The 27,871-nt window shown below is 41.7% G+C and overlaps 1 protein-coding gene across 1 annotated transcript in view; it reads right to left on the bottom strand.

Annotated features, from left to right (window-relative positions):
- The window catches only part of SORCS3 (sortilin related VPS10 domain containing receptor 3), a 260,476-nt gene that overhangs the window by 166,752 nt on the left and 65,853 nt on the right, over window positions 1–27,871 (bottom strand). Inside the window, exon 2 of the mRNA XM_056494921.1 lies at window positions 8,465–8,532. Within this exon, the coding sequence (XP_056350896.1) occupies window positions 8,465–8,532 (68 nt within the window). The remainder of the gene's footprint in view (window positions 1–8,464; window positions 8,533–27,871) is intronic.

The raw sequence follows: 27,871 nt of genomic DNA, 5'->3' as shown, positions 1-27,871 counted from the left end.
GCTCCACCAGAGCCCCAGAACTAAATGCCTGGGACATGACCAGAGCTTGAAATCCTTTGCTGATGAGATAGGATGTCTCCTTTCTTCAGGAGCCATAATCAAAGAATTTCACCAGTAAGGACAGAAAAACTATAATAAATATAGCATATATTAGTTGAGAACACAGGGACAAGCATATTCTTTCAGCTTCCTAGAACACTTCATTTTTTTCCACAACGAATTTCATTAGTTCACATTGAGACCCTAATGCTTATAAATCTACACCAAAATACCTCTTGGCATTAAATTCCCTAAATTTCTCATTTTATTATCTAGTTTTCTGGAATGAAATGACTAGAGATCTGAAAAGGTCTAAGTTTCCATTGACCCAACTGAGTGCCTAAAAGGACTAGCTTAAAAATTAAATTATGCCAAAGATATTTCTGGTTGGATTGTTTTGGTTTGGGGTTGGATTTTTGGGTTGTTTTTTTGTGTTTTTTTTTTTTTAACTACAATTTCAAAGAGCACTTGCAGGCCAATGAAAGACCTTTACTTACAATATGTGGCAGCATCCAAGAGACATCAATTGATGGAGAGCCCACCTGTGATGCAGAAGACTCAAATCCCATGTTTGAATAAGATGGCCACAGTAGACACACCAAATTACAAATATTAATCTGCCACAGAATATTCTTGGGAAAGCATATGAAAGAGATAAAAGATTTCTTCCCAGGGTCTGTCATCCAGTTCTCTGGACTCAGAGATCTCCAAATCCCAAACCCACTAAAATACTGTGGAATATCACATCTCCAGCACAATCCCAGCTATTCCATTAGAATACTTCAAGCATGAGTAGCTCATTGCTGACAAATTGATTAAAAAAAAAAAAAAAATATTTCTGTAGACATGTCTGTTCCTTCAGTGCTGTAAAATAATTAATGTAAGCCATAGGCTACTGCCACACTATCACGTTATTCAGCCACCAGCAGAAATATCCTCCATTAATTCACTGAGCCCCCTTTGAAATCCATTTATGATTTTATTATTTCTGCCTCACAACATCCTGTAGCAATGAGTTATACAATGTAATTACTTGAGGAATAAAAAAGCACTTCCCTTTATACTTATTCAGAGCAAGGGCTTGAACTTGGATCTTCCACACATAAGATTAGAGTGAGTCTCTCCCTGGAGAGATTCTCAGTTTCTCCTGTTGCAGCTCTTTTGCAGAATATAAATAATTCAAGAGGGATGGCTGAGGCTCTTACCTGAATTGTGGAAAATTAAAACAAAACCCAGCATGATTTTTCCTCCTACATTTTGTTTGGAATTCTACTTTCATCCCAAGAACATTTCTTCAAAAAGTTAGGTATTTGATAAATTGTCTTTTCTCTTTGCTTCCCTGTATCCAGACAGAAAACAAGATGTATCCAAAACTTCCCAAGTCTACTAATTAAAAAGGAGCATCCCAGTAAGCCCAGTGGATTTATCTATGAGATCAACACACATGTACAAGCACATCACCTCTCTAGGTATATTCAAGGAGCACATTCCTCACCAAAGGTATCTGCAGCATCCACTGTCAGTGACCAGCCCAGTCCTCTCACAGCCACGTTTGAACATCAACTTCAGCAAAGCAGCCCCAGTTTCAAGCTGCAAAAGCTGTGTGAGTGGGGCACAGAGTGGGGATGTGCAGCTCAGGTTGGACAGGAGTTACCTGCACATGAAAATGGGAACACCTGTGCTCCCACCATGCAACACCAAAACGAGCTTCTGGGGCAGAAAGCCAAGATTCACCTCTGTCTTCAGAGATTCACAGATATAAATAAAGCATGGGCATTTATTTTTAAAAGAGCAGACTATCTAAAACACCATTACAATCTGCAGTTCTGTTTTTATTCATTTGTTCCAATTCAGTAGGAATTTCACCAAGGAATAGGGATGAGAAGATGCAGGGGGAAGCACATTAATAAATCATAAGTGTCATTAAAATTTGTAAACTAATATCTTCTGGGAAGTCTTGGCAATTAGTCTCAGAGCTTTCTTGGCAAACAAAAAATTAATAAATCCAAAAGGCCCCCCCTATCTGATGACATCCCCACCCCCACAGAAAGGTCACTAATGAAGCAATTAAGAGACACAACAAATGGACCATTCAGCAGGCTGGCTCACAAAAGATAAATGAGCTTCATGAAACAAGAGGACTAAGACATCTTAATAAGCAAAGGTGGGACTTCAATCCACACACCACCCCAAGTCATGTACAAAGGCTTTTAGACTCATTTGCTGGGCTAATACTTTCCACATGATTTTGCAGCATCCCCCTTGCTCTCTGCCATCCCTGAGGCAACATTAACATAATTAAAGCAAGGAACCACCAGAAAGCAAAGGTTTGAATATTGCTATTCCCTTTTTGGAAAATCCTGTGGGATATAACAGGGCTAGGGAAACATTGGGAAGGAGACAAATGAAACTTCCCTACACAATTTAGTCTTACACTTAAAGTATTAAAAAATGAAGTCTTATCTTTATTGCCATTACTGATTTTGCCTAATCCTAAAGCATAGCCCTGAATGTAAGATAAGCCTATTAATTTTTATTACTGGTTCCCAAAACAGACATTTATAATAGTTTTAACTCACACTATCCCTTTGTTGTAATGACAGCATCTCCTTCTAGTTTGAATTGCAAAGAATGTATGCTCTGGATGCTACCTGGGACTCTGGCACATTCAAGGAGGGTTAAACCTATGGTTCATTCTGTTCAACTCCTTGAATTTATTTACTTATTTATTTATTTTTAATTACCGTGCATAATCCCATTCAGCTACACACAGTCCAAGCAAATCTGAACAAACCCTTCAGTATATTTCCTGGCATCCACAATTAAATATTTGTTTAGCTCATATTATTTAACAAAGGGCCACCATCTTCATTTGGGAGTAGGTAGCTCAGGAATGAGGCAACATGCAGCTAGTGTTCATGTCCCAAAGAATTCCAGTGTAGTTCCTATGCCAAGATGACATCTATGACATCTATGACTGCCAGCCAGGCTGAACTGGACCAGGGTGAACTGGACCAGGGTGAACTGGACCACCCACTGTGGGGAAATGACTGCTCATCAAGAGTATGGAGGTTAAGAACTGCATCATTCTGGGGTGTTGCTGAAGGTGTGCACTGATTGCAACTCAGGGTGCTGGGAGCCTTGAGGAACAACTCTCACAACACTGTGGTCATCTGCTGCAGCTCCCCATTCCCTTGGTTCTTCAGCAAACACAGGCTGCACTAACAGCTCTCAACCACAGAGATTTTCATAACTGGCTCCCAAAGCCTCCAAAAACTCGCCATCACCAAGCTAAGCTGTTTATGCAATCTAACAAATAGCAACAATACAGATGCCAAACTTTTGGTCACCCTGCTTTTCAAATCCAAGAGAGATCAGGGTGCTTGCACACACAGCTGGCTCCTTCCCCCCATGCCCTGATGGCTGACTGCAGATACAAGAAACCCTTCTCCTCATCAGCACAGGATTTCTGCACTTTGCAGCATTATTAAAAAGTGCCAAAGAAGATGCAATAATGGGAAGTATTACTACTTTGAAAATCAGTTCCATTAATTTTACGCCTGAATACAATCACCCAGAAAATAGCACATATCGAAGATGCATGTCATCAGCATAAAAGTGGAAAATTATAAATGTAATCAAATTTGACAATACTGAGAGGAGATGTCAGCTGCTGGTCATGGAGACTGCATTTCAATACAGCAAACTCCAGAAAACTACAATGCCCCAGTGGAGCCAAACCAGTACTGAACAAAAGGTTGTGGCACAAACCAGAATTTGCCATTCACAACACAGTCTAAATAATACATTGACACTGAGATAGAAACACTCCTAAGAAAGCTCTGGCTGTTCCATGACCTATTGCAGGTTTAGCTTGTTTCACAAAGGATGATACAGAAATTTAAATCATTCTTTTTGAATCTCCTGATCCCTGACTTCTTTATCCACCAGTCTTAGAAGCTGCTGCATTTGGAGCAATCAGACTAAGCCCCAGCTCCCAAAGGGCACTTCTCACCACATCCACCCTTTCCCACCTAGGGCAGCCCTATCTGAAGCCAGCTCCATGTGCCACACACAGAAATCAGCGTGAGCTGGGAAATTTTTGCAATGCTAGAGATACACAGCACATGCTGAGGGTCCCTGGGGACTGTGGGAGGCTTAAGAGGCAATTCCATGGGAGGAAACAACATAAAGCCCTCTGGTAATTCAAACAGAACTGCATGAAACAGCAATGCATGACATAAGGCAGCCTGCAACCAAGCTGAGGGGTTTTACTCCTCTGTGTTCCAAACTGGGGTTGCAGCTGCTGCATTTTGCAGCTGCCTCTATTAAAAAGCTGAAAGGAGTTTTTTTCCTAACTCAACAAAGAGACTAAAACAACAGACTAACCTCTTTAGGCACAGCAGCCACAAGAGTAAAAAAATGCTTGGCATTTTCTGACTGCTGCCATGGAGACACAATTTCTTGGTTAATAAACAAGAAAACAAGAAGGAATATATCTATAAAAATCCCTTCATCAGCATTTTAGCCTCTTAAACAGAAAGAGCTAGTCACAATTTTGGGTTAATGCATGGGCCAGCATTATGAACAATCAGATAATTTTTAGCTGGGACAACAGCCAGAGAAGGGGAACTCCAGGGAACTCATCTGAGGTGGGTAAAATGGTAGCAGGGACTCAGAGCTGACACATGCAAGTGCTTGCACTTTGGAAGAAAATCTAAACTGCTCCCCACTGCCCAATTAGCTGATGTGCTGCAGCCATGGCTGTGGCATTGACCATAAATAGCACCCTGCTCACTTGTGCCTCTCCTGTTCTGGATCACCCTGTTGTCTCTGTCTGCACCTGAGACTGAGAGATCCCTTGAGAGGGAAGCTGTCTTTTTAGCTACTGCAATCCAAATAAATAAAATAAATTAATTCCTGAGTACTAAAATGGAAAACCTTTTATTCCAGTTATCTTAGCAGAAAGAAACTGCTCAATACACGCTGGTTAAAACAATTGAAAACATTTTAAATATTACAATATCAACTTTAAATACTTATCCAGAATGTCATGCTCCCACAACTTTATCTCAAAATGTACAACTTAAACAATTCATGTGAAGAGCCTGGCACCTACTCTTTAGAGAGAGAGTTCATTTTCATGACAAATCATTCCTCTATGCTTATAGTCCCTCATGGACAATGACATTTGATGCAGGGACCCTGGCCTACAGAGAGTTTGGGAACTAGAACTGCTCCAACAGCACTTCAAATCAAACCCATGTAAGTTTACAGATTTAAAGGGAAAATTGTTTTCCTTTTGTAGATGGAGAAGAGGTATTAGAGGGGTGAAAAAAATCCTACAGAAAGCATACGGCCATGTCTTAATCCATTTTTATTTAAAGCAGGCATGATTCTTAACTATTAATTCTCTAGGCAATGAGAACTGATGAAGGGTTTGCATGTCTAAAAGCGTAAATAATTTCTACAGTTATATTTGTTGACCTATGAAAAAGATGTCTCTCTAGAAATTCATAAATGACTCATACCATCACAAGTATAGTAAAGGAGCAATAAAGTAGCTTCCTTTCATAGTAGGAAAATTACCAACTCAGTGGGAAAAACAAAACTCTAAACCACAACTGACAGGTATCTCCTGTGACGAAGAAGAGATGTGGCATTTGCAAGGAAGAGGGTGTGTGGGTGTGTGTTTTTTCCTTGAAGTTGGCTGCTTCAAGGCTGGCTGCTTCAGTAGCAACAGGGACCTTTCCTGTGATTGTTTGAGATCCAGGAGCATGGATATGGATATTAGAGCAATGTCTGTGCTCCTGCATTCAAATGATGACTAGCATTTCCCCTGTCTAAGCTCATATCAGCCTGATATAGGAGCAGTTTCCAATGTAACTTCTAATTCTCCCCTCTTCCTCTGCTGCTCTCACTGCCTTTTTTAATTACATTCAGGATGTTTTCTTATTGATTTACTTGTTTTCGTATTTAGATGCAGGGATTAGAAATTCTTTTTATATGGCAATTCAGTTTTCCATTAAAAGAAGCCTCTCATGCTGTAAACCCAGGGGGAACTGAGCAGGAGATTTTGATGCATGGAGCAGGTGGAGGCAAGATGGTATTTGGAGATTGCATTGCACTCTGCTCTATCTCAGCATCCTCTGCTGTGTGATTCATTGCTCTCTGCCACAAAAGCCACACTCCTCTCTGGTGGAAGCAACTGGATTTGCCAAGTGGTCAGCATAGATATCATACAGCACCACTGCTCAGATGGGCAGGACTCCTGGCTAGCAGAAAGGAGTGGTAGTATCTCCAGAATACAGGGAAAAAAGCCCCAAAGCCCTTGGAAATGTACAGATCATCTTTTGATACTTAGCTGAAGTTTCATTCAGTTTGTGACCCATCTGGGGGCTCAAAGAGTCTACAAAAAGTAACTAAGGAAAGCAAACCTCTTACCAGGAGGCTTACAGTCATTGTGCAAACACAAATCCTCCTTTTAAAATTTTCAGGGTTTCAAAATCAAAAAGAAAATATTTAAAAACACCAATTTAAATAATGGAAATATTCAGGGCTCTGAATGTGCAAACAGAACAGGAAATCCCAAGAAAAGGAGTATTTCTCTGGCTTATTTCTTACACTTAGTATCTATTTGCATTTCTGCAATGTCCTTTGCAGAAAAACTTATAGATGCTCTCCAAGATTCCACACTCCCCATAATAAGCCATAAACATGGCTTATTCCTGAATTTTAAAAGTGAAGGTTTAGAGCCCAGGAGATCTACCTACTAGCTCTTATCCTGAGCTTTCCTCACAGAACTAGGAAAAGAACCTGAGGAATCCTAACTTCTCAACCTCTCTGAATGTCCAGGCCCCCCAGTGGCCCCTATTTCACTGGGGACCAGATGCAGAAGTGTTCCAGGACACACTGAAACACTCCCACAAAGCAGCTTGTTTTCCCAGCTGACCAAGTGCTGGATGCTTTCAATTGTATTGATGATTAATTGCATTTCTATCACTTTGGGAAACCTGTAAAAGGGGTGCTGCAATTACCTTTCTGCAGAGCTCAGGTGATGCTGCAGGCTCAGGATTAAGACAAGGTCTGCCTGTTTGTTACATTATTTATGCAGAGCAGATTGTTTGGCAATTACATTTAAAGTACAATCACAGTGCCATTTGTACTTGCTACCTAAAGAGGCAAAAGTTTTTAAGGCACTAATACCTTGAAAAGTACCAGGGTAAGTGGAAATGACTGTTCTCTCTTATTAGCTGCATGGTTATTTATACTTTTGCAGATTACCATGGTGCAGTGCAATTAGGCTTCTTAAGTACTGTTCAAATTGAGAAGTTTCAAGAGCTCTACTGAATAATTAACCCTTAAATACATTTAGAGGAATAAACCTGCAGCAAATGACCAAAGCCTGCTCCAAACAGGGGGTTTTAAACCACCTGTGAAGAAGTACAAGTGACCACCTGCCAGGAAGGACTCACACCCCAAAAACAGCTACAATGCACTGACTGTTTGACCAACTACACTTGGAGCAGGTTTCACAACAGCTTAATACACCAGGCAAATCTGAAACAAGGCACGTGGTCCCACCAGCCCCTGGCTGCCTTTTTTTTTTTAATGCACCTTGGGTAAAAGACACCTGATAGCAATTCTGTTAAAAGCACACCTCTCCACAGGCAGCATGAAACTTTTTGATGATTACAAAGGTCAAGGAACTGACCTGTTTATAGGGGTGAATTTGGGGGTGATGGGATTTCAAGTTATTTTTTTATTTTCAATGCAGACACACACTTCCAAACACACAGCTGTGTCCAGCAGCACGTTTCCCCAGGGCAGGACAGTCCCTCTCCCATGCCAGACCAGGAACAGGGCAGCTGTGTGACACCATCCCAGTACATCCACAGTGGAGAAGACACCAGACTCACTGTGGCATCTCTAGTCCCTCAGCAGCTCTCTCCTTACAGCCCAACACACAGCCACTATCAAGATGATATCTTAGCTCACAGGGGGGAGGAACAAGGCTGAGATCAACTAAGATTATATCATACACTGTGTTTTATTCCTTTCAGGCACAGTTCTAGCAAGTGTGTACCCATCTATAGAGCCTGTTCTAGTTGCCAGCACAGAGAGGAAGGAAGGGACTGTCTAAGGACACTCAAAGGTGAGAAGGAAACCAAGCTCCTCTGCATGCCAGAGAAGAGCCATTACATGATGAAACTCTCTTTTTTGCAGACCCCACTTCATTGAAGGAATGTGTCCCAACCATGTATCCCCTTTCCAGAGAGCAGCTCCATTTGTCTCAGACTCTTTCCCAGCTCCTCTGATGAGCTCAGATACTGCCCCATGCCCACACCCCAGGCCAGCCCCCAGTCTGACAAGAGCCACAGGGCAGCCCTGCATGGCAGCTGCTGTGATTCCCAAATCCACCTACCTCCACAGAGAGCTCTCTGTAACACTCCCCAGGTTGAAGTCATAGAGTTTTGTCAGAATGAGAATCACCTAGAGAGGGGAAAGGGAGGGAGGGAGAAAGGGAAAAGAGGAGAAAAAAAAAGTAGATGTTAGATTTTGTAACAATACTCAGGGCATCTGAAAACTCCCAAAGGAGAGCTGAGAATTTATCAGTTACATTTGCAGTATTATAGGATAAAGTAGGTTTAAAATGCAAAATGGGAAATCACTAGCTCAGTGCATTGTATAACCAGTAACACTTATTTTAATCCCAAAATGTTTTGCATTTGAAATAAAACATGCCACCAGGAATTAATCAGACTTTGTGAGCTGACCTCTCTGCAACTTTTTACGATTATTCAAAGTCAGGGATGGAATCAAATGCACCCTTGTTAATTCAACAGCTCAATCTAAAATTACAGTCAACTTCTTTTGTCTCTCAACAAAATTCATTATTCAGTCTCCATGGAAAGAACTGACAAGTTTTTTATGTAGATCCCCATCCACCTAAACAGTCCATCTTGTCTAGAGTCAGCTTTGTTTCCTCCATCTGCTGTCCCTGATTCCAGAGCATGGCAATTCCTACATGCCATCACCTTCCCAGTGGTAAGAGGGACATAAGCATGACATTCTGCTTATGCACTGAGCAAGAGAGACCCTCACCTGGATCTTTAGTGCTCAAGGAGAGTCAGAGGCTCCAGGACTCAATGACTTTCTGGAGAGAGCACTCCTCAGTCATGCCCTGCAAATCTGGGGGAGAGGCTGGGGGAGAGAGTAGTGGGGGACCACAGAGGAATATACTTTCCCTCTGATATATCTGGTGCTGTGACCTCAGACTTCACAGGTAAGTGTAATCCTCCTGGTTACAAGCCACATTGCCCAATGCTTTTCTCTCCAGAAATTCACTTGTACATTCTGATAGCTTGGGAGCCTCTGTGCAAGCTCCCAGGCTCACATGGGATGGGAACTTGTGCAGAAGGAATAGAAGCTTCTCAGTGGAAGGTAAGAGCCTTTGAGAATCTGCTCCTTGCCTTTTCAGCATAACTCGTATCATTCAGTTCATTCCCTTGGATTCTACAGGACCAGCCTCAAGGAAGAGCTCCAGGGCACCTCTTCATTTTTGTTTTGCATAATTTTAACATTTCAGCATCATTTGCTCCTTGCAGGATTCAAGCACAGGCCAGTTTCCCTCACATCTGCTCCGTCTGTGAGAGAGCAAAGTTTAAAGCTTTGCAGAAAAATGCCAAAGGATTAATCAATATCACAGCTGCTGCAGCACTCATTTACTGTCAGCATAATACCAGGAAAAAACCTGTTCAAATTGTGAGGGACCTTGGTACGTGACTGTGCAGTCAGTGCCCATCTTAATGACTTTAGAATAGATGCTCCAAGCATTCCTCCCTCTCCTGGATTCACTTTTACCACCCCCTATTGCATTTTTCCCTTTATTTCCCCACGCAGAGACCTTTTGGAAGAAGATAATAGGCAAGCTGCTACCAGCAGGGTGTGAAAAGGAACCTGCCAGGCAGATTTGAGTCAGCATATGTAAGTCCATGTCAGCTGAAACCAAGGCTATGCTATGGGGAAATGAGGCTAACATCCATTTTAATGCAGCTTAAACCCTGCTCACACCTTCCCATACAAAGGGGGAAGAGCCAGCTGCAAGCTGCAGCAGCCAAGGTGTGCCTCTCCCCTCACACCCCGCAGGGCAGCCTTCTCCCAGCTAAAACCTGATAAGAATGACATTTTTAGGATGTTCCTTACATTCCCACAGGCACTGGGCCAGCACTCCTCTCAAGACTCTCTAGGAAGCCATGCACTGTAACACAAACCCTGCCCTGCCTGAAATTGCACCCCTCCAAGTTAAATTTTCAAGTTTCAAAGTCTAAGCACATTAAAGACAGCTGAATTCAGTGGATCCTGGATTCATTCCTAAACATTGTAAATAAAATCTCTGTGTCTTGGTCAAATTTCAACAGATTCTACTTTATTTCTACCCTAAATTGCAATTGCAACTGAAGGCAGCATCCATGCTCTCCCAGCTCTTTGTGTGTCTCTCCCCAGATCTCCTATGCCCTGTATTTTTGAAGACATCACTTATCTATTACCACCCTACAAATCCCGGGATAACAACAGCTTTACAGTGGGCTGAATGCTACTCAGTTCCTGGGTATAAATTCATAGTAAAAGCACGTTGTTTAGTATGACTTTTCTGGATTTTTGCCCAGAATGACTGACTAACATCCATCTTTTCTTGTTGATGACGCATGGAAAGCACAAGCATGAGTATCCCTTTGCAGTATCTTACACAGCATCCCAAAAAACAGCAGGAGTTGCCTGAGGCAGTGGCAACACCTACAGCAACCTGTCCCTAAAATCACTCACCACATGGGCCCAGGACAGGCAACATTCCCAACCACTAACCCAGGCAGCTTCCACTCTGCCCCCCTTGCTTTTGAGAAAAAACACCCCAGATTCAATAAAGGCAACACTGCAATGGTTTGGGAGTCTGAAAACCAGAGGGGGTCTGAGAGTCTGAACACACAACCTTCCCAAGGAAAGCTGTAAAAGCACTTTTCCCCTACTGCCCTGTGGGACCACAGAGCAAACTCAGCTGCTCAGGAACCACCACGGGCTCATCACAGGCGAGAGCCTGAAAGGCAGAGCTGGATCCTGAGCTGTCCACGGGGTGTGCTTGGCACAGCTCTGCAGAGGAAACATCAAACCCTTTCAGGAGGATATTCTGAGGCTCCATCAGGCTGCCCCAGCCGTGCTAACAAGAAACATGAAGCACAGGCAGATGTGGGAAAGGACAAGATTTTCAAAGGCATCGTGTTGTTTGAATGCTTTAGTTGAAAAAGAATGGAACAAAATAGGAGGAAAATTAGACACATTTTCCAAAACTGAATTCAGACAGGAGAAAGAAAAATTAAAAAGGGAAAAGCTTCATTGACTCAGGCTGAGACACTTGATTCCAATTTCTGCTTTGTAGTTGAAGAAGCTCAGCTTGTTTTCGTCAACACTAACAAATTACCTTTTTATTTTCCATGCCAGTGTAATTTTGCATGAAAACCTTGATGGTTTTCATTTTAAAAGCTGAATTCTACTGAAAATTGGAGATTTTACAATTAAGGCACTATTTCAAAACAAAAACATTTTCTTCCCCTGAACTCAGAGAAATCTGGAATTGCCATCCCATAGAAAATGCCCACTCTGCAACATAAATTAAAACATTTTGCTCTGGGGAAAAGAAATACAAATTTATTAAGTTCCAAGCAATTCAGAAACAGCAAAAACTTACACTTAGGCATTATTTAATCAAAATAAGGAAAACACCTGTATAGTGCCAAATTAAACTGTTTCTATTCATCAAACCAATCTTGCCAAAATTAATTCCAAGTCAGCTCAACATTAAACTGCATTTTGCTATCATATTTCTCACTTCAGGAAATACAGCTCAGATATGAAATTTCTTCATCTCCTCCAGTCTGTGCTCCACACACTACACTGTGCTTCCCAGGACACCTCAGGGCAGGTGTCCCTTGGGACATCAAGCAGCTCAGCTGGTTGAAAATGAAAAAAAAGGGAAAGAGTCTGCAGGACAGAATGTGGAAATAGGGAGGCTGAATTACAGCTCCCTTAAGGCAATACAATCCCTCCAGAAAATGCAATTTCAAGCTGAGCTTACACAAAACTTAATGACCTGAATAATTTAACAAATTGTTTTGGTTTTGTAGACAGAAATGGGAATGGAGAAAGGATAATCAGAACAAATATATTTTCTTCGGAAAGAAGTGATGTTCCAGTTCTGCAAGAATTTTCTTGTGTGCTTTATTTTTCACACATGCATCTCCATATTGCATATAGGTTGGAGGTTTATTCGCTGCCTACTAAACACTCTGCTTTAAGGCTTATAAAAAAAAATGCCAACACCTGTCAATCATTTACCTTCAATACAGATGAAGAGCCTCTGGCACTGAGGAATCCTGAGACAATGCTCTATAGCATACTAAGTCACTAAATCCAGATTTAATATGATGGACCACTTCTCTAAAATAAGGCCTGCAAGTGTCCAAAACTGTCCAATTCAGCAGCCTTGAGTCTTGGCACAATTTGGCTGGCACAAAAGCAGAAAAAATTACAACCAGGAACATTTGCCCACGTTTCATTCCATCCCAAAAACACACCCTTGAAGGGATTCCTATTGTTCAGGCAATTATCAGGAATCTCTGACCCACAAATCACAACAGTACTCAGAAGCTTTTCAGAGTGTTTGCTGGCATAACAATCCTCCATGACAATAAAATTTTACTAGGAAGGAAAATTACTTTAGTTCATTAAACCCAGCTCCAGACCATGCCAATTCTAAACTGGCAAAGTGCTTTGCAAAGTGCATACCCCAGAGTGGAATTTATAATGCCTGTTTCCCACAAATTGAGAGTGCAAAGGCACTGCAGCTCCTTCAGCAGGCTGACAATGAACTTCAGAACAAGTGAAGAGCACCAGACCAAAGGCTGTCACACTCCTGTCCCCTGTAAGGGACATTCGTACCAGAGACACAAGAGGGAAGAGCACAGCAGCCAGAGAAAGCAAATGTCAGGCAGACATCTGAAAGGCCAGCCCTGATTCCCTTCAAGAGACATCTCTTCTCTGAGTGATCCTCCATATCAGCACAGAGATTAACAAAACTCATCAGTAGCCCTGTGCACATATTTGCCAAGTGTAATTAATAAAGAGTACAGGGATGAGCACAGAGCACAGTAGAAAGAGGGCAGACAAATTTACATGTGAAAAATGAGAGCTCTCCACTCAGTTGCTCTGGCATGTGGGGTCTCTGCCCACAGACATATTTCCATGATGCTTGCAATGTTTTCTACCCTCCAAGACAGCCACAGGAAGCTTGTCTGCAATTTCCATCTGCCATTCCCCAATCCATATGAAAGCTAAGCACCCAAGAAGTAAATTTCAAATGTGAGCAGCCACAGGATACTAAGAACCAGTGTCAGTAAAATGCTCACAGCCAAAAACAAATTGGCTCAAAATGTTCTGGGACTAAAATGGCAGCAGCACTGATCTTGGTGTTTTCTTCTTTGGGATTTTTGGGGGGGTTTTGTTTGTTTGTTTTGGGATATTTTTATTTTTTGTGTGTGTGTGGTGCTGGGTGGTGGTTTTCAAGGCACAAGATTATTAACTAAAGACTGACTGACTGGCAAGCACATGGACATGCACATTCATGATCATGAATTTCTAAGGCACTCTTTTATGCAATCTCTTCATTCAAAGATAATTCTGTCAAAAGCCACGAATATCAGCCTAATTTTTCCCAACCAAACACCCAAAAGATGGGGAAAGGACCTGTGCTCAATCTATATTTGTGCTTAAGTTTGTGGTAGGCCGACCCCAACCAGCAGCTAAGCAACATCCCAGACACTGACTCTGTCCCACCTCAGGTTGATGGAGGAGAAAACCAGAAAAACAAAAGTGAAAAAACTTGTAATTCCTGACAAAGATATTTTCATTAGTCAAGGAAAGGGGAGAAACTATAAATAAACAAACAAGTGATATAAAGGCAGTCATTGACTGTCCTCCTCAGCACACCAATGCAAAATCAGTCTTAGAACACAGTTAATGTTGCAGAGGATGGTGTTGTCTGGAACAAAACACCTTTCTGACCTCCTCCTTGGGTGGGCAGAGTGGGAAACAGAAAACCTGACACTGAAGCTCTGTTCAGCCACACCTAAAACACTGATGGGCTATCAGCACTGCTTTAACCAAGAATGCAAAACACAGCACAGGCTGCTCTGAAGAAAGTTATTTCAACACAAGTGTTTTCCAAGGTAGAGTGATTCTCAAAAATAATCACTACATAATCTTGGTCTCATCAAAATCTCTTCCCACAAATACAGCCTCAAAAATAAACGTGTGCATGTGAGCAATCACACTAGGCAACATCACCACCCTCATTTCCACTGCAGGTCTGAGTGCAGTTGCCAATACCCAAGAGTGCTATCCCCAGTTGTGAGAAGCATATAGAATTATTACAGAGCTCCCAGGAGAGGACTTTAAATTCCACAGGTGTTAACAGATTCTGCAAGCATCACCACTATGAAACAAGGCAAGTAATGGCATCTTTGTTTTACTTAGGAGGAGGCAAAGAGAGGTTCAGTGAAATTTTAAGTGTTTCTCTACATGGGAGCACTCAGAAAGAAGAATCCAAATCTTTTAAGGGTTTGGTTCAATCCACTTTGTGAACACATATGAAAAATCAAAGACCACTTTATTCTGAAAAAGAGTCTCCACTGAGGAATTCAGCATAGCTGAAAGAATCCAATTGAGCACATTTCAATAATTTAAGGTAAGAGGCATCATCTGGAAGATAAAACACCAATCTGAGTTCACCCAGAGTAAGAGAATGATTAGCTAAAAAGGAACAAATACACCTTAAATACCAATCTCTCCTTTTTTTTCCCCAGTCTGGTGAGCACAGCTGAAGAAAACTTATCTCCAGATAATAGCAATTAATGAATAGCACATCCTAAGACACAAGAAGAAAACAGCACAGTTACTGACAACAAACACAGGCCAAATCATGCCCCTGGAATTCAGAGTAGCACTTGTGTAAGAGTAAAGCTTTGCCAACTTAAACTGCAGCAAAGGACTTTTCCTTACTTTTTTTATTTTTTTTTTTTTTTACTTTTTTTTTTTTTTTTTAATCTCCGGAGAGACAAAAATGATCTTTGGGTGGCTTCAGGCAGTGCAGGCAAAAGAGCCCTCTGAAATTGAAAGAGACAAGTCCCAAGATCATACACAGAAGCAAAACATGTTCCAGTGAACTTGTGATCTCCAAACAGCTGAGACTGTCAAATTCATCCTGAAAACAAGAACCAGTAACTAAAAGGAGGATATTTGCCTTTAATCCTCCTTTGCCTGTGTTGCTTATCACTTTCTAGTAGGAAAACTGACACAGTAGGCTCCCTCTGTCCCCTGCCCTCCTCCCTTTCAGTATAAATCAGGCAGCACAAGGGGCTGGAGCCAGAGCAGAAGTCTTCCCACTGGCACAGCTGGAGACAGATCACATTATCTTCACAAAAATCCTTCCAGATTTAAGCAGCAGTTTGAAATTCGCATTTATGGGGAACTAAATCCCCATTTACTTGCACTGAATGAAGAGAGTCTGAGGGTAAAAAAAAAAAAAAAAAAAAAAAAATCCAGAACTAAAACCACTACAGTGCCTTGCAGAAAGAGCCAGATCTGAAATGCCCAACTCTCTCCTCCTGTGCCTTTATGAGCAAAAGTGGGGTAGGAATTTTGTGTGCTGGTTCTCTTGGGTGCCTTGGCAATTCAAGGGCAAGCCCAGTCTGTCAAAGAAACAGCACTCATCAGCATCAACACTGGGAGACACCTCTTCCAGAGTCATGGATTTACCTTACTGACCTCTCAAAAATCTAGAAAGGGGTTTTAATTGAATCTGACAGGGTCTTCCATGCTTTTAGTTTTAGGCAGTTTTGTGCAGGGACTGTAATTTAGGATATACTTAGAGATGCCTTGCACATACAAATCCTTGCCATGGCACTGAATGCAGCTGGATAACCCCACCAGCAAGGCAATGACTAATGACTCCAGGACTCAGAAAAGGAATTTTTCTATAATGTTTTACAACAATGTGGGAAAAGAAGTCTGATTTTGCTCCTCCCAAGGCAGACATTCCAATTATCAACCAAAGGGAGGGCATGCATAGCCCCTGGCTCTATAGAGGCTGCAAGTCAGCCATAAGGCTCTTTCATCTCCACTACACATTAAAAATTGGGCAATATCTCCCACAGAACATTTTTTCCAAGAAAGTATGAAATAAAATTGGTAAATCCTGCCTCAGTTTCAGCAAGTATATCTCCTGCATACCTGCATGCTTACCCTTCAGCTCATGCACACACACACACAAACTGCAACCCTAATTGCACTTGTGCAATTGTGCAAAGCCTCCTTACTAAAGAAATAAGTGAGATGCCTACAGCAAAGGTATCAGTCCTTAAAGAGCAGCTGGATTCTGTCCCAGCAGGATTCTGTCCCAGAGAATGCAGGAGAGTGCACACACTCGTGTGCATATCTGTCTGTGTAATATAAAAGCAATTATCAGCCAGGCAGAATTAGGAGACAGTGTCTGGAAAAGGTCTGGAAGGGAGGGTGGCCACACCAACACTGTCAGCAGCTTGTGAGTAGCATTAGTCAGAGAAGTCAGAGATAGAAAATACTCCCCAGATTATCTGATCCACCCCCCTGACAAGGCACAGTTTTGCTCCACAGAATTTTTCCCAGCTCTTCAGGATGGTTTTTCTGCACATAAACACACATTCCCACCAGAAAAGACATCTAGATTGCTTAAAATAACAGAAGCCTGAGCTTTATCTCTGTGTAACTCAGTTTAACATAAATACAATCTCTCCAGTCAGGTAGTGATATGATTTAAGGGTCCCCTATCACATCTTATAAGAGGTGATGGCAAAGAACTCATAATTTATTTCTATTGATTCAGCAACCCACACCAGATCACATATCCCAGCTCTTCCCCCTTGCTAAGAAGCCTCTGTAAAGCCTTGGAAACTTTAATTTTATCTTTTTTCCCTTCTCTCTCTTCCTTTTAAAAGCTGCTGTGTGCACACCTCTAAGATCAAGAAGAAAATGAAAAAAGGCCCCAGATACTTTGCTGCCTCAGTTCTTATTCCAATTATCTCCTGATACCATCTGCGAAGCAGCAGATTTTGTGCAGCAATTTATCACTGTGGAGTCACTCACATTTCTGCTGAAGGGCCATTTAAAGCTTCTGACATGGGGAGACCTGAAAAGAAGGAATGACTTGAAGTCCAAGTATGGGTACTTTACCTTCACAGGACAGTTCTCAATTCAATTAAAAAAAAAAAAAAAAAAAAAGGTAAGAGCTCTTTGAGATCCCATAAACTGTCAGGACAGGAAAGGGTTTTTCTTGAAGGCAAGAATGTCTGGTTCTATAAAGGAAGCTAAACTATGTGGCAAATTTTGTGTCTGAAAGGAAGAGGGGGGGAAAGGTTCCCATAAAGGTGATTTTTCAAGAAAATTCAGGCTGCTTGTAGCTGTTCCATTTCAGACTCCATGTTCTCTCATACACATGCCCTCTTACCTCTCCCCTGCATATGTACATATACATATATAAATATTAGTGATCTTCTTCAGATTCCAATTAGCAACTCAAACCATTGTGATTGATCAGTACATGGGCAAGAGATTCTCTCTCTCCCCAGGGACAGAGGATGGACTAGATATCCTGCTGAAGTTCATTCCAGCCTCAGGTCTCCAAAGGCTTTCTTCATGTGAAAATGCCTCACTGCTAGCACAGGAGAACCACTCCAGAGGTTGGAGTTGTAGATGTCACCATGGAAGAAAACAATGTACCTGTTGGGAGATAAACCCTCACACCTGTTTTTAATTGCCAGCTAAAAGACCTTCCACTCCTGGATCTTTATTAACTGCAAATCCAAGCACCTTGGACTTTGGCTTATTCCCTTCCTCACAACAGCCCAAGGAAATAAGGATTGTTGCAGTTTGCCAAGTGGCAAGTGTAGCACAGAGGGGAAAAAGGGCAAAATGCACAAATTGTACAAGTTATATTTCTGCAACTATGAACATCCAATATTGTATTTTCCACAACATATGAGACTTACTTCGAATTGTAACATCATTGTACAAATTCATAATCACAGGGCCTTAAATATGCATACATAGAATACTTATAATTAAATGGTAGGCATGGTGAAATATGAGAATCATCAAAGGAAGAACAGGATAGAAATGATCATTTAGATCATATGAGTCAGTACCACAGGCAACATGGGTCAGTCAGGCTGAGTGGGACACAGAGAACAGGACAGTGCCCGAGGTAAGACAAGCATGAGTCAGGGCTCTTGACAGATAAAAGGTCAGAAGCAAGAGTCTGAGTGCTAAATAGCCAATTAACATATTTTTACATTATTATAGATTTTAAAAAAATTAAATGATCTGATTATCTTATATATTAAGGTAATAAAAACGTGGTCTGTCTAATTAACTGCACTCTCCTGACCTTGAACTTCTGTTTATGCAGTTCTCATCTGCAGGTGACAAATCCTGGTTTAAAACTTAGTGGCTCAACTATGTTAAGGTCAGATTCTGCCCTAGCAACTCCTTTTCCTACTCATATTCCTTTGAAATAATCCTTACTCATAATTTTAATCACCTTTATTATTTTTATTCTGTTTTTGTCATATTCACACATTTCATCATCATTACAATGGCTGAACTACTTGTACCATAAGTAGCTTTTTATTATTTTTACTTGTCTTGTATTATTAAATAGTAAAGCAAAATTATTTTCATCTGTGAATTTTCACATGTTGCTGTGAAAACACACAGTTTGGGCAATTTCCTTTCTTTTCTCCTGTGCAGAGCAGCTTTTGCTCAGGCCAAGCACCCCTGGAGTAACCCAGGATGTTATCTCCTTTGGAGGGCCTGACCAAGCAGACTTACATGAAATCTCTCACTTGGTATTTCCAGAATGTGAGCTGGGAATGATTCCTCTGTGTATATCCACCACCTTGAGCCAGCCAGATAGAATCCTCCTCTGTCCCAGCACTAAGACTTTAAATATATTGTCCCCCCTCCCTTGCTCTCAAAAAATGTCCTCTGAAAGACAGGCACCAGATCGTGGTGGGGTGGGAGAAGATGAAAGAATCTTTGAGGATCCACAGTACAATTGTAATTTTTAGTGTCAGTCCAGTTGTGCAAAGGGGAGAGCAGGGGAAAGGGGGGCACATGTGCTTAAGAAAAAAAATCCATTCATCTGGTTTTTGACCTTAGTAAGAAAGAAAATAGGTTTTTCCCACTTTAGAAATACCTTCTGCTAATGCCTACATGGGGAGATGTGGAGCAGCACAGTTGAAACTGTCAAGGGCAATTTTTCTTACAGACTTAAGTGTTCTGTTACTTACAAAAAAAAAAAAAAGCTGAGAAAAATAGAGGAACTTGAATTCCAATCTCCTTTAAGGCAACATTATGGTTGAGAATTTGCAGCTGCAAAAGTAAAAAACTCAGAAGTACAGACTCTACATTATATACATGGATTGTATAAGAGAAAAGAGGCAAATCACCTTTGCAGAAATCCAAAGCTCTATCAACTTTTGGAATCTTTTTACAGTTGGTTGGGGCCCAGGGACAGTTGGGCAGACACCTACTGGCTCCATTCTGCAACCCTCACTTCAATAGGAAACTTTCAGAAGGTTTGCCATTGTGAGTTAGATCTTTTTACTCGTGCACGACAAAGGAAGGCTCAGTGCTTTGTTCTTCTAGCACCTGCATCACCACCAGAAGAACATCTAGGACCCGAAATCTGGAGGCAGGAGGGGGGGAATAGACAGTGTCATGTTCTCTGAAAATCCTTTGCAGCTCTGCAGGGTCTCCAGATGACCTTCATGGGCTTTAGAGTTATCCTGGACCTTGCATTGAGATATCAAAACCACCCCTCACTGCAGGAGGCTCTAAAGAACATTAATAGTCCCAACTGACTGTTTCTGCATTGGAATGTTTTCAGTGGTGAGCCAGAAACTTCTCAAAGCTTCCAAAAATCACTCTGCCCCTTGAGGAACATAAGAAGGAATGGCTGTGTGGTACAAGAAATTAAGAATGCAAATTGACTAAACAAGATCTGTAATGGCCACTCTGCAAGATCTGTGAGAGCTTTCTTCTCTTGATTGTCTCAAGGGCCCTGGATTACCATCAGAATAATTTCTCCTCCTCTCCCTCACCAGTCACACCACAAGGTTTTGCCTTTATCAGTACTGGGAAGTCACAGGAATAACACACTTTTCATGAGAAATTGTTGAGCTGGCCAAAGCTGACAGCTCTGGACATCACCAGAGGCTAAGCATGGTGGGGACCAGAGGGCTGAGTCAGGCTGAGTCAGATGGTGTCAGGGCATCAACTCTGTACAGATCCTTTGTCTTACCTTGCAGGTAAGGAAAAGGTGAGCATGTCTTTTAAGTACCTGTGATAGACTAAAGAACAAATCCAAAAGTACATTTTTGCCTCTGATGTTTTATGACTGAACTTTCACTAAGATGATCATCTACAAACTACTTCTTATAAAACACCTCCCAAAAGAGAAATATTTCTCTGGGCCCTTTTTACAGCAGGACTGACAAAAGAGCCTCAAAGATAATCTTCAGTAAACCTAGTTATTGGAACAGAGTAACTTGTTGTAAATTCACATACACAATACAGAAGAATGAAGATACTGCCCAGTCCAGCCTTTCAAATGGCAATGGATACAGATCTCTCTAGTAACTACACCAGCACAAGACTGGTTCCAACAGCTCCACAGCTCCCCACAGCACTCCTGCAGCCAGAGTGGCTCTCACTGCAAAACTGATGCACTAAAACAGGCACCAGGCTCAACTTAAACCAAGCTGTGAGAGCACCAGCGTCCTCCCCTGCACCACAGAGCTCAGGTTATCTCTTATGGACTGCTGCATTTTGGTTTTTACAAGGCCTAGCTCTCAGAGGCCAGCAATGCTTTAAAACAAAACAACAGAATCTTATATTCTCTTATTTTTACTTTTTCTTTACACGCATGTATATATGCACACATTTTATATATATATATATATATATATATATATATATACACACATAATAAAATTTATAGACATACATAGTGATTTTGAATTATTTCCATTGCATTATTTTCCCTCCTCTCCTGCCAAGAAAGAAGACAATAAATCATCTCAGGCTGTTTTAGATGCCTCAGATTAGCAATGCCACAGTCAGAATAGCAGACAGCATTCTTGAACAGTTATTGCAAGTACTTGCAGATGCCATGAGCCATTTTAATTCAAGAATAGTGTATTTACATTCAAACATAAAGGAAAATAAAACCAATTTGATTCAAACACTTTGACATCAAGAGGCACTTCTCAAGCACAGCTTTGCATTCTCAGCACGTGTGGCATTCTTGATTAAACAAGAGATCTGCAGGAACATAATAAAAACTGGAATTTTATTGGCCAAGCTCTATGAAAACAATTTAGAAACACTGCAATTGCACACATTGCAATGTTAAGCAAACTGCAGCTCATGTACAACACCCATGAATTAGAGCAGCTTGGCAATGAGCTGACCAGTTGATTCCACATCTTCACAGCACAATAGAAATTAGAAATGCAAGAAGCCTATTAGCTCATCCAGAAAAAAACAGGATTATTCCCTATGGGATAATTACTAACATTCTGTCCAAAGTAGATTTAAAGCTGCAAAACAAGGTAGGCTCTTTAGCAAGATTACTCAGCATGGTTGAAAAGTCAGTTCCATAAAGCTTCTTCTAGATATTAAATTTAAATGTTTCTTCTTTTAAAAATGTTTACAGTTAATCCAATCACCTTTGGACTCCCTTCTAGTCAATAAAGAGAGTGGGGAGACTGACCTTCCCTGGCCAACAGCCTTCCCAAACAGCTCTCCTTCTACCCAGCTCCTCTGTGCCAGCTCTCAACAGGGACATGTGGCAGCTCCAGTGCAAAATGCAAACCCTTGCTGTGTCCTGCACTGGAGCAGGGGCTCTGGCACAAGGCTGGGTCTAGGAAAATGCCCTTGTTGCAGAGTGTCAGCCCTTGTTCTAAATATGATGGCTGTAAATACATATTATGGTAGTGGCTTTTTGCAGATATTAGGGTGGATACTATATGTGTGGTGTTGAAATATTTTTTAAGATATAGTTTTCTCTAGGAGTAACACAGGCTGATGGAGTGTCTGTGTAGCAAGTGAAGTGCCTGCTTGGCTGGATAACACCCAGTGAAGACACCTGCTACTGGTGCACCAGCTACCAGCACCCACCGTCTGTAGAAATTGGAGACCACAGCCAAAATTAAGACTGATAAGAAAAATAAATTAAAACCACAGCCAAAAAGCATGCATGCTCTAAAAAGGCAGACTCAAGGAGTGGCCATGTAAAACAGTTCCAGGAATATGGAAAACAGCTTATAGGAAAGTTTGATAATATATGATAGGTCTATGAATATGCAACAAGCTGATGAATTTAAGAGGTGTCTCCAAAACAGCAGGTGTGCTCTTGGCTGAATGCAAAGCACCCGGCCGTTAGAACCTTTTGCTTTATAGTTTGTCTCTTATTATCTTTTATTAAACCTTTTAAAATCTACCAGGAAAGAGAACCTCGTTTTTGACACCAGGCTGTATTTCCCTGCTCAGTAAGTCTCCATGCACTGCTCAGTCCCACGGCGAGCCCAGAATGAACAGAGAATGGGCACGTGTGTCAGAAGAGCTCAGATGTACCTGAGGGAGCGACGGAAAACGGGAATTGCAATATTTGCAGGCAGGAATCAGAGCCATGTGACCCCAGTGTCATATGATCCCTAGTGTCATGTGACCCCTCCCTTCAGCATCACCTGATCCCAGTGTCATGTGACCCTGGTGTCATATGAGCTCTCAGCATCACATGATCTCACCCTGGTGTCATGTGATCTCCCCTTCCTTTGGGCCCAGGAGAGGCAGTAACGTAATCGTGAGGAATTTGTGTGAAAAGGTGCAAACAGCAGCATCTAGCACTAATTAAAACATCGATGGATCCCAAGTGATGAAACTAAAAGTCTGCGGCCTGTACATGTTAGATACATCTGGTTATTATTAGCAACCAATTTTTTTAAAAAGAAGCAGTAAGAAGGTGAATTTTTCCACGTGACAGAACAGAGTTGGAACTCAAAAGAAGGTGCATCTTAACACCCAGACATTCCAAGAAAAGCCTTTGCAAACTGCAAATAACGTTACCAGTGAATGGGTAATGACTCCAATAAAAGCTTTGGAAGTTTTCCATGCTAAGTGACAGTGGAAAAGAGCATGCACAAATCAAACTTCTAGGGTTTTGCACTTCTAACTTTATTTCCCCAAGAAGTTTTTTTCTGAACTTCCTTCTAATACTCTTCCAAAACCTCTAGTAAAGAACATGTCTGTGACTGAAACCTACTCTTACACACTACAGAAATTCCCTGCTGTTAACTGAGGCATTGCTAATGTGGTCACTAATAATTAAATGCTTAGTGTAAGCGTTAAATGAGTGCCCTAACCTTTTTCCTAGAACAGGCCCTCACCTCTACTATCTTTGATATACAGAGACATTTACAAGGAGGATTTCAACCAGTCACCTGCATACATGCATTCCATGAGCTCGTTCCATAAGAAGGTGGAATATAAGGGATATTTTGTCTGGAGGAATCCACAGCACCTTATGTGTCCCCAAATCATGCAAATCCCAATTCTCAGTGCCTCTGAACAAACTTCAGACCTTAACCACAAAAGTCAAAACAAAGCAGTATCCCATTTTAAAAATGAGAAGGAAGACAGGGAAAGAAAAGTCAAGGGCACTGCTCTTGTCCTCCAGCCTTGCAATAATGAGGGATCTGAGAAATGCCAGGATGCTTGTCTGAAGTGGAACACCAAGAGCATGTCAGACACAGCATCTCTCTCTTCCATAGCTGAATGAGGAGACACTTTTTAGACACAGACCTCCCCTAGAAACAGAGACCTTCCCCCCATAGATCTCCACTCAGAAAAGTGACCATGTTACAGTGAAGAGTGATGCTTATGTATCTGACATGGTTCTATAAAATCCTTCAGGATGAAAATTGCAAAGGAGCAGCAATTTAGTATTTCTGCCACAAGAAAAATAATATAGTTTGAGGATGCAAGATAAAGTTCTTTTTCACCCGAAAAATTACCTTCCTTTTAAGAAAGGCAAAGCGCCCATAATGACAGAGGAAAATCTCTGGAAGTAGTACCAGAGAAAGACATTAGAAGTGGCAATCACCATGTCAGACACACTACACTGCAGGGGAAGGGAAGAATGACCAGATAATGAAATTACAGGGCATTGAAAATGTCAAAGAGCGACTGTGCTCTACCATCATTCACAGCTTATATGAGGCATTAACATGCTGATATCCCATTCCAATGACAAAGATGGCAACAAGAACAGAAAATAGTCCAAAATGAATCTGTTGCTGAGACCAGGAATTTAATGAAACAGGGAGATGAGCAGAAAATTAATCTTGCTTTCACTGTGCAGCCTTCAAACTGAAAGCTGCTGGCCCTGTTCAGGAACAGTAATAGCTCAGGGATGCATTATTTTACTTCCATATCTATGATCTCCCCAGACTTATGAGTCATCATCAAAAAAAGGTATCAAGTCTTTCAAACAAGGGCCAACCTTCTTGGCAGGCAATGGCACCAAGGAATTTCCAGCAAGGTATAAAAGAGAAGAAACAGTCCTTCACAATTAAGCTGATTCACCACTAACTCAAGGGCCCAGGGAGGTTGGGGTATGTCTGTGCTTGGAGGAATTCAGAATTTGATGGCCAGGGCTCTGAGCAGCTTTATCTAACATCACTGCTTCAACCTTTGAAGCTGATCTGAGCAGGAGCTGGACCAAAAGATCTGCAGAGCCTTCTCCTGCAAACCCAATCTAAATCACTCTACTGCTGAGTTCTGCTCCCTTCAGACAGAAACACCATTGATTAATACGAGAAGCACACACGACAGTAAAGCCAAGGACCCTGTGTCTATCCCCTAACACACCTTCCTACCTCACCTGAGATAGCTCATCACTATTAAATAAAAATCTTCTGCTCCTATTCCTTGTATGAAAAAAAAAAAAAAAAAAAAAAAAAAAGAGAAGTCCCGGTAAATCAGTCTATTTATGGAAACCCCCTTCCAGAGAGAACCTAATGGGTCATAACACAGCTTGGGGCAGATGCAAACAAACTGTCAGAATCCAGAGAGATCCATGTGGAGCCACCTCTACACATCCTCTCCACGAATGGCAACCCCACAGGGCAGAGCAGCACCATCCCAGCAGTGCCACCCAAAGCAGCCAAGGTCATGCTGGGAGCACCTCCTCTGCAAAGTCAGATGCAGCAGAAATTCTGCACTCTACTCCAAACCCCCAGATTCTGGTGTTCATCCTAGGCCTGGTACAGAAATAGTCCTTTTTTCAGCCCAACCTAATAAACTCTCTTATTGGAAAGACTGAGAGCAAGACTGCTTCCAAAGGTTTGATAAGGTCAGTGCTAAAGAGTAGTTGATAAGGCTATCTGGCCTCCACAATGGCTTCTTATGGAGCTTGAATTTTCTATTTCAGAATTGTATTTCAGAACCAAGTTCACCAAATTTAAACAGGAACATGTCTTTGAAAAATAAAAGCAAAGTGAACAAAAAACCCCATTCACTTAACTTAATAATAAATAAATAAATAATAAATAAATAAATAAGCATAAATAAAGCAGTTTCCTCATTCCATCAAGCAGATGCAAATTTAATTTCAGATCACTCAATTTGTTTTCCTGTAAATAAACAAATTTTTAAAAAGCAGGCGAAAAGAAACCCTTGGAAACACTATCTCTTATCACATATGGTATGTGCCTCTCTCTTCCTACTGGCCCATATCACATTCAATCCTACAGTTTTCAAAGGCTGCTGGAATTCAATCTGCTAAAGGTGTGTAATAAATGAGGCTTTGTAGAGTGCATTTGTTGAGTAAGCAAGAGTATCTGGACATCTGTGCACAGGGATGATTCACTGAGCAATGTGTGTAAGACAAAAGGCTCATCCTTACCTATTTCAAGGCCACATTTTCGCCAGTTTATTGGCAGCCAATCTGCCAGACAATAAACTTAGCTGGACTGTGAATCAAAAATCTTTCCACCCACATGACCATCATTCTTTTACTGCTACACAAGTGGTTTTTGCATCATGCCTAGAAAGTAAAGATCACCTGCTGCTTGATTAAGGTGTGGAAAAGATCTATCACCTCAGGGCATTCTTAAATACAACCATTTTGTTGATTACAAGGGCGTAATATTCTTTTCTATTGACTGAGCAATAGCCATGGATCAAGAACCAGCCTTGGGGGTAGCTAGATGGATGTCCAGCCATTGCAAGCTTCATGGTCATATAAGCAATGTCTTATGGAGATCTATGGACAGACAGCACAGACCTTGGCAATGTTGCTGTGGCTCAAAGCCCATCTGCCACAGCAGCAGAACAGATGAACAACAGCCAGCTTTGAACTGCAGCCTACACCCCTAATTGTACCTGAAGTGTCTCCTGACAACATCCAGGACTGGCTGAGATAGCACTTACCTGTCAAAACACATTGGATTCAACAATCTGCCCCTTTAGAACATAGAAGTGGTTTCACATTTCCTCTATTGCAGCTCTTCTTTGGATGCCCTGCAATCTGGAGAACACACAGATTTGTCTGTGTGCCTTGCATTTACAGAGCCCAAAAAGTGACTGCCTAATGTAGGCACCATGTCAGGAGAGAGTTCTGTGTTCAGACTCAGAAAGGTGAGTTTCCTTTAAAGTCAGAACAGGTTTTCTTTGCCATTGTGCACTTAAAACTCATCAAGATATACACAATTTAAGATTATTCTGGGACTCCTCCTAAGGAATGTAGCACCTAAAGATGCAGTGTCTAACACTTCAAACACAAGTATAAAGAAAATACGGTGCATTGACAATTTAATGCAGTTTCAAAAAGCTGTTACTAGAAGGGGAATGTGAATGGCAGCCCATACTGCCATCCTGCACAAAGCTGTTGGGTGCCCAGCCCATTGGGGCTGCAGGGACTGCCTGACTTCACAGGAACATCAGAGATCAGTAACACAACCTGGACACTGTGGAGCTACAGCTTTAGATGGAGCAGAGATAGCAGAGTATACCCAAAACGAGCAGAACTGACAAGGAAGGGAGAATTTCACAGTGCACTGACATTGTTCAGCTTCATTACATTTGAACATCAGGAGTAAGCTTTGGCAACAGACACCTGAGCAGAACTGAGTTAAGCAGCTTAGAGAGTCACCAGCAACACCACAAACTGTTCAGACAAGTTAGGTTCCTTTAACTTGCCCCAGCTACAAGGTGGTAAGATGAGTTGACCTTTAAGCCTGGACTAGGATACTGCTCTCCCAAATAATGGAAATACCAGGAGATCCAGTGGACATCTAGGAACTACCCTATGCTACACAGAAGCGAACACCACTGGGAAGACAGAAATCAGAGCCCCATCTGACTCCATCTCCACCAGGCTGGAGTCCCTCACTGCCCTCCCAACCTTCCTGTGCCATCACAGCTCAACTCTCCTGCCCAGCTGGAAATTCAGTCTCCATTCCTCCCCCTGCCATACAGAGCTTAGTCCAATCCTCACTGCAGCTTTTCCTGCACAGCCTACTTACACTTGTTTATCTTATCTGTCTTCCCACAGTCTGAAGTAAAGATGTAATCACCACAGCTGCAGTGTTATCCCACAGAAATTACTTTTTCACAGGGA

Source organism: Oenanthe melanoleuca, chromosome 6 (genome assembly GCF_029582105.1).
Source record: "Oenanthe melanoleuca isolate GR-GAL-2019-014 chromosome 6, OMel1.0, whole genome shotgun sequence".
Classification (NCBI taxonomy): Eukaryota; Metazoa; Chordata; class Aves; order Passeriformes; family Muscicapidae; genus Oenanthe; species Oenanthe melanoleuca.
Note: the sequence above shows the minus strand (reverse complement) of the source record. Positions and strands in the feature narration are given on the sequence as shown.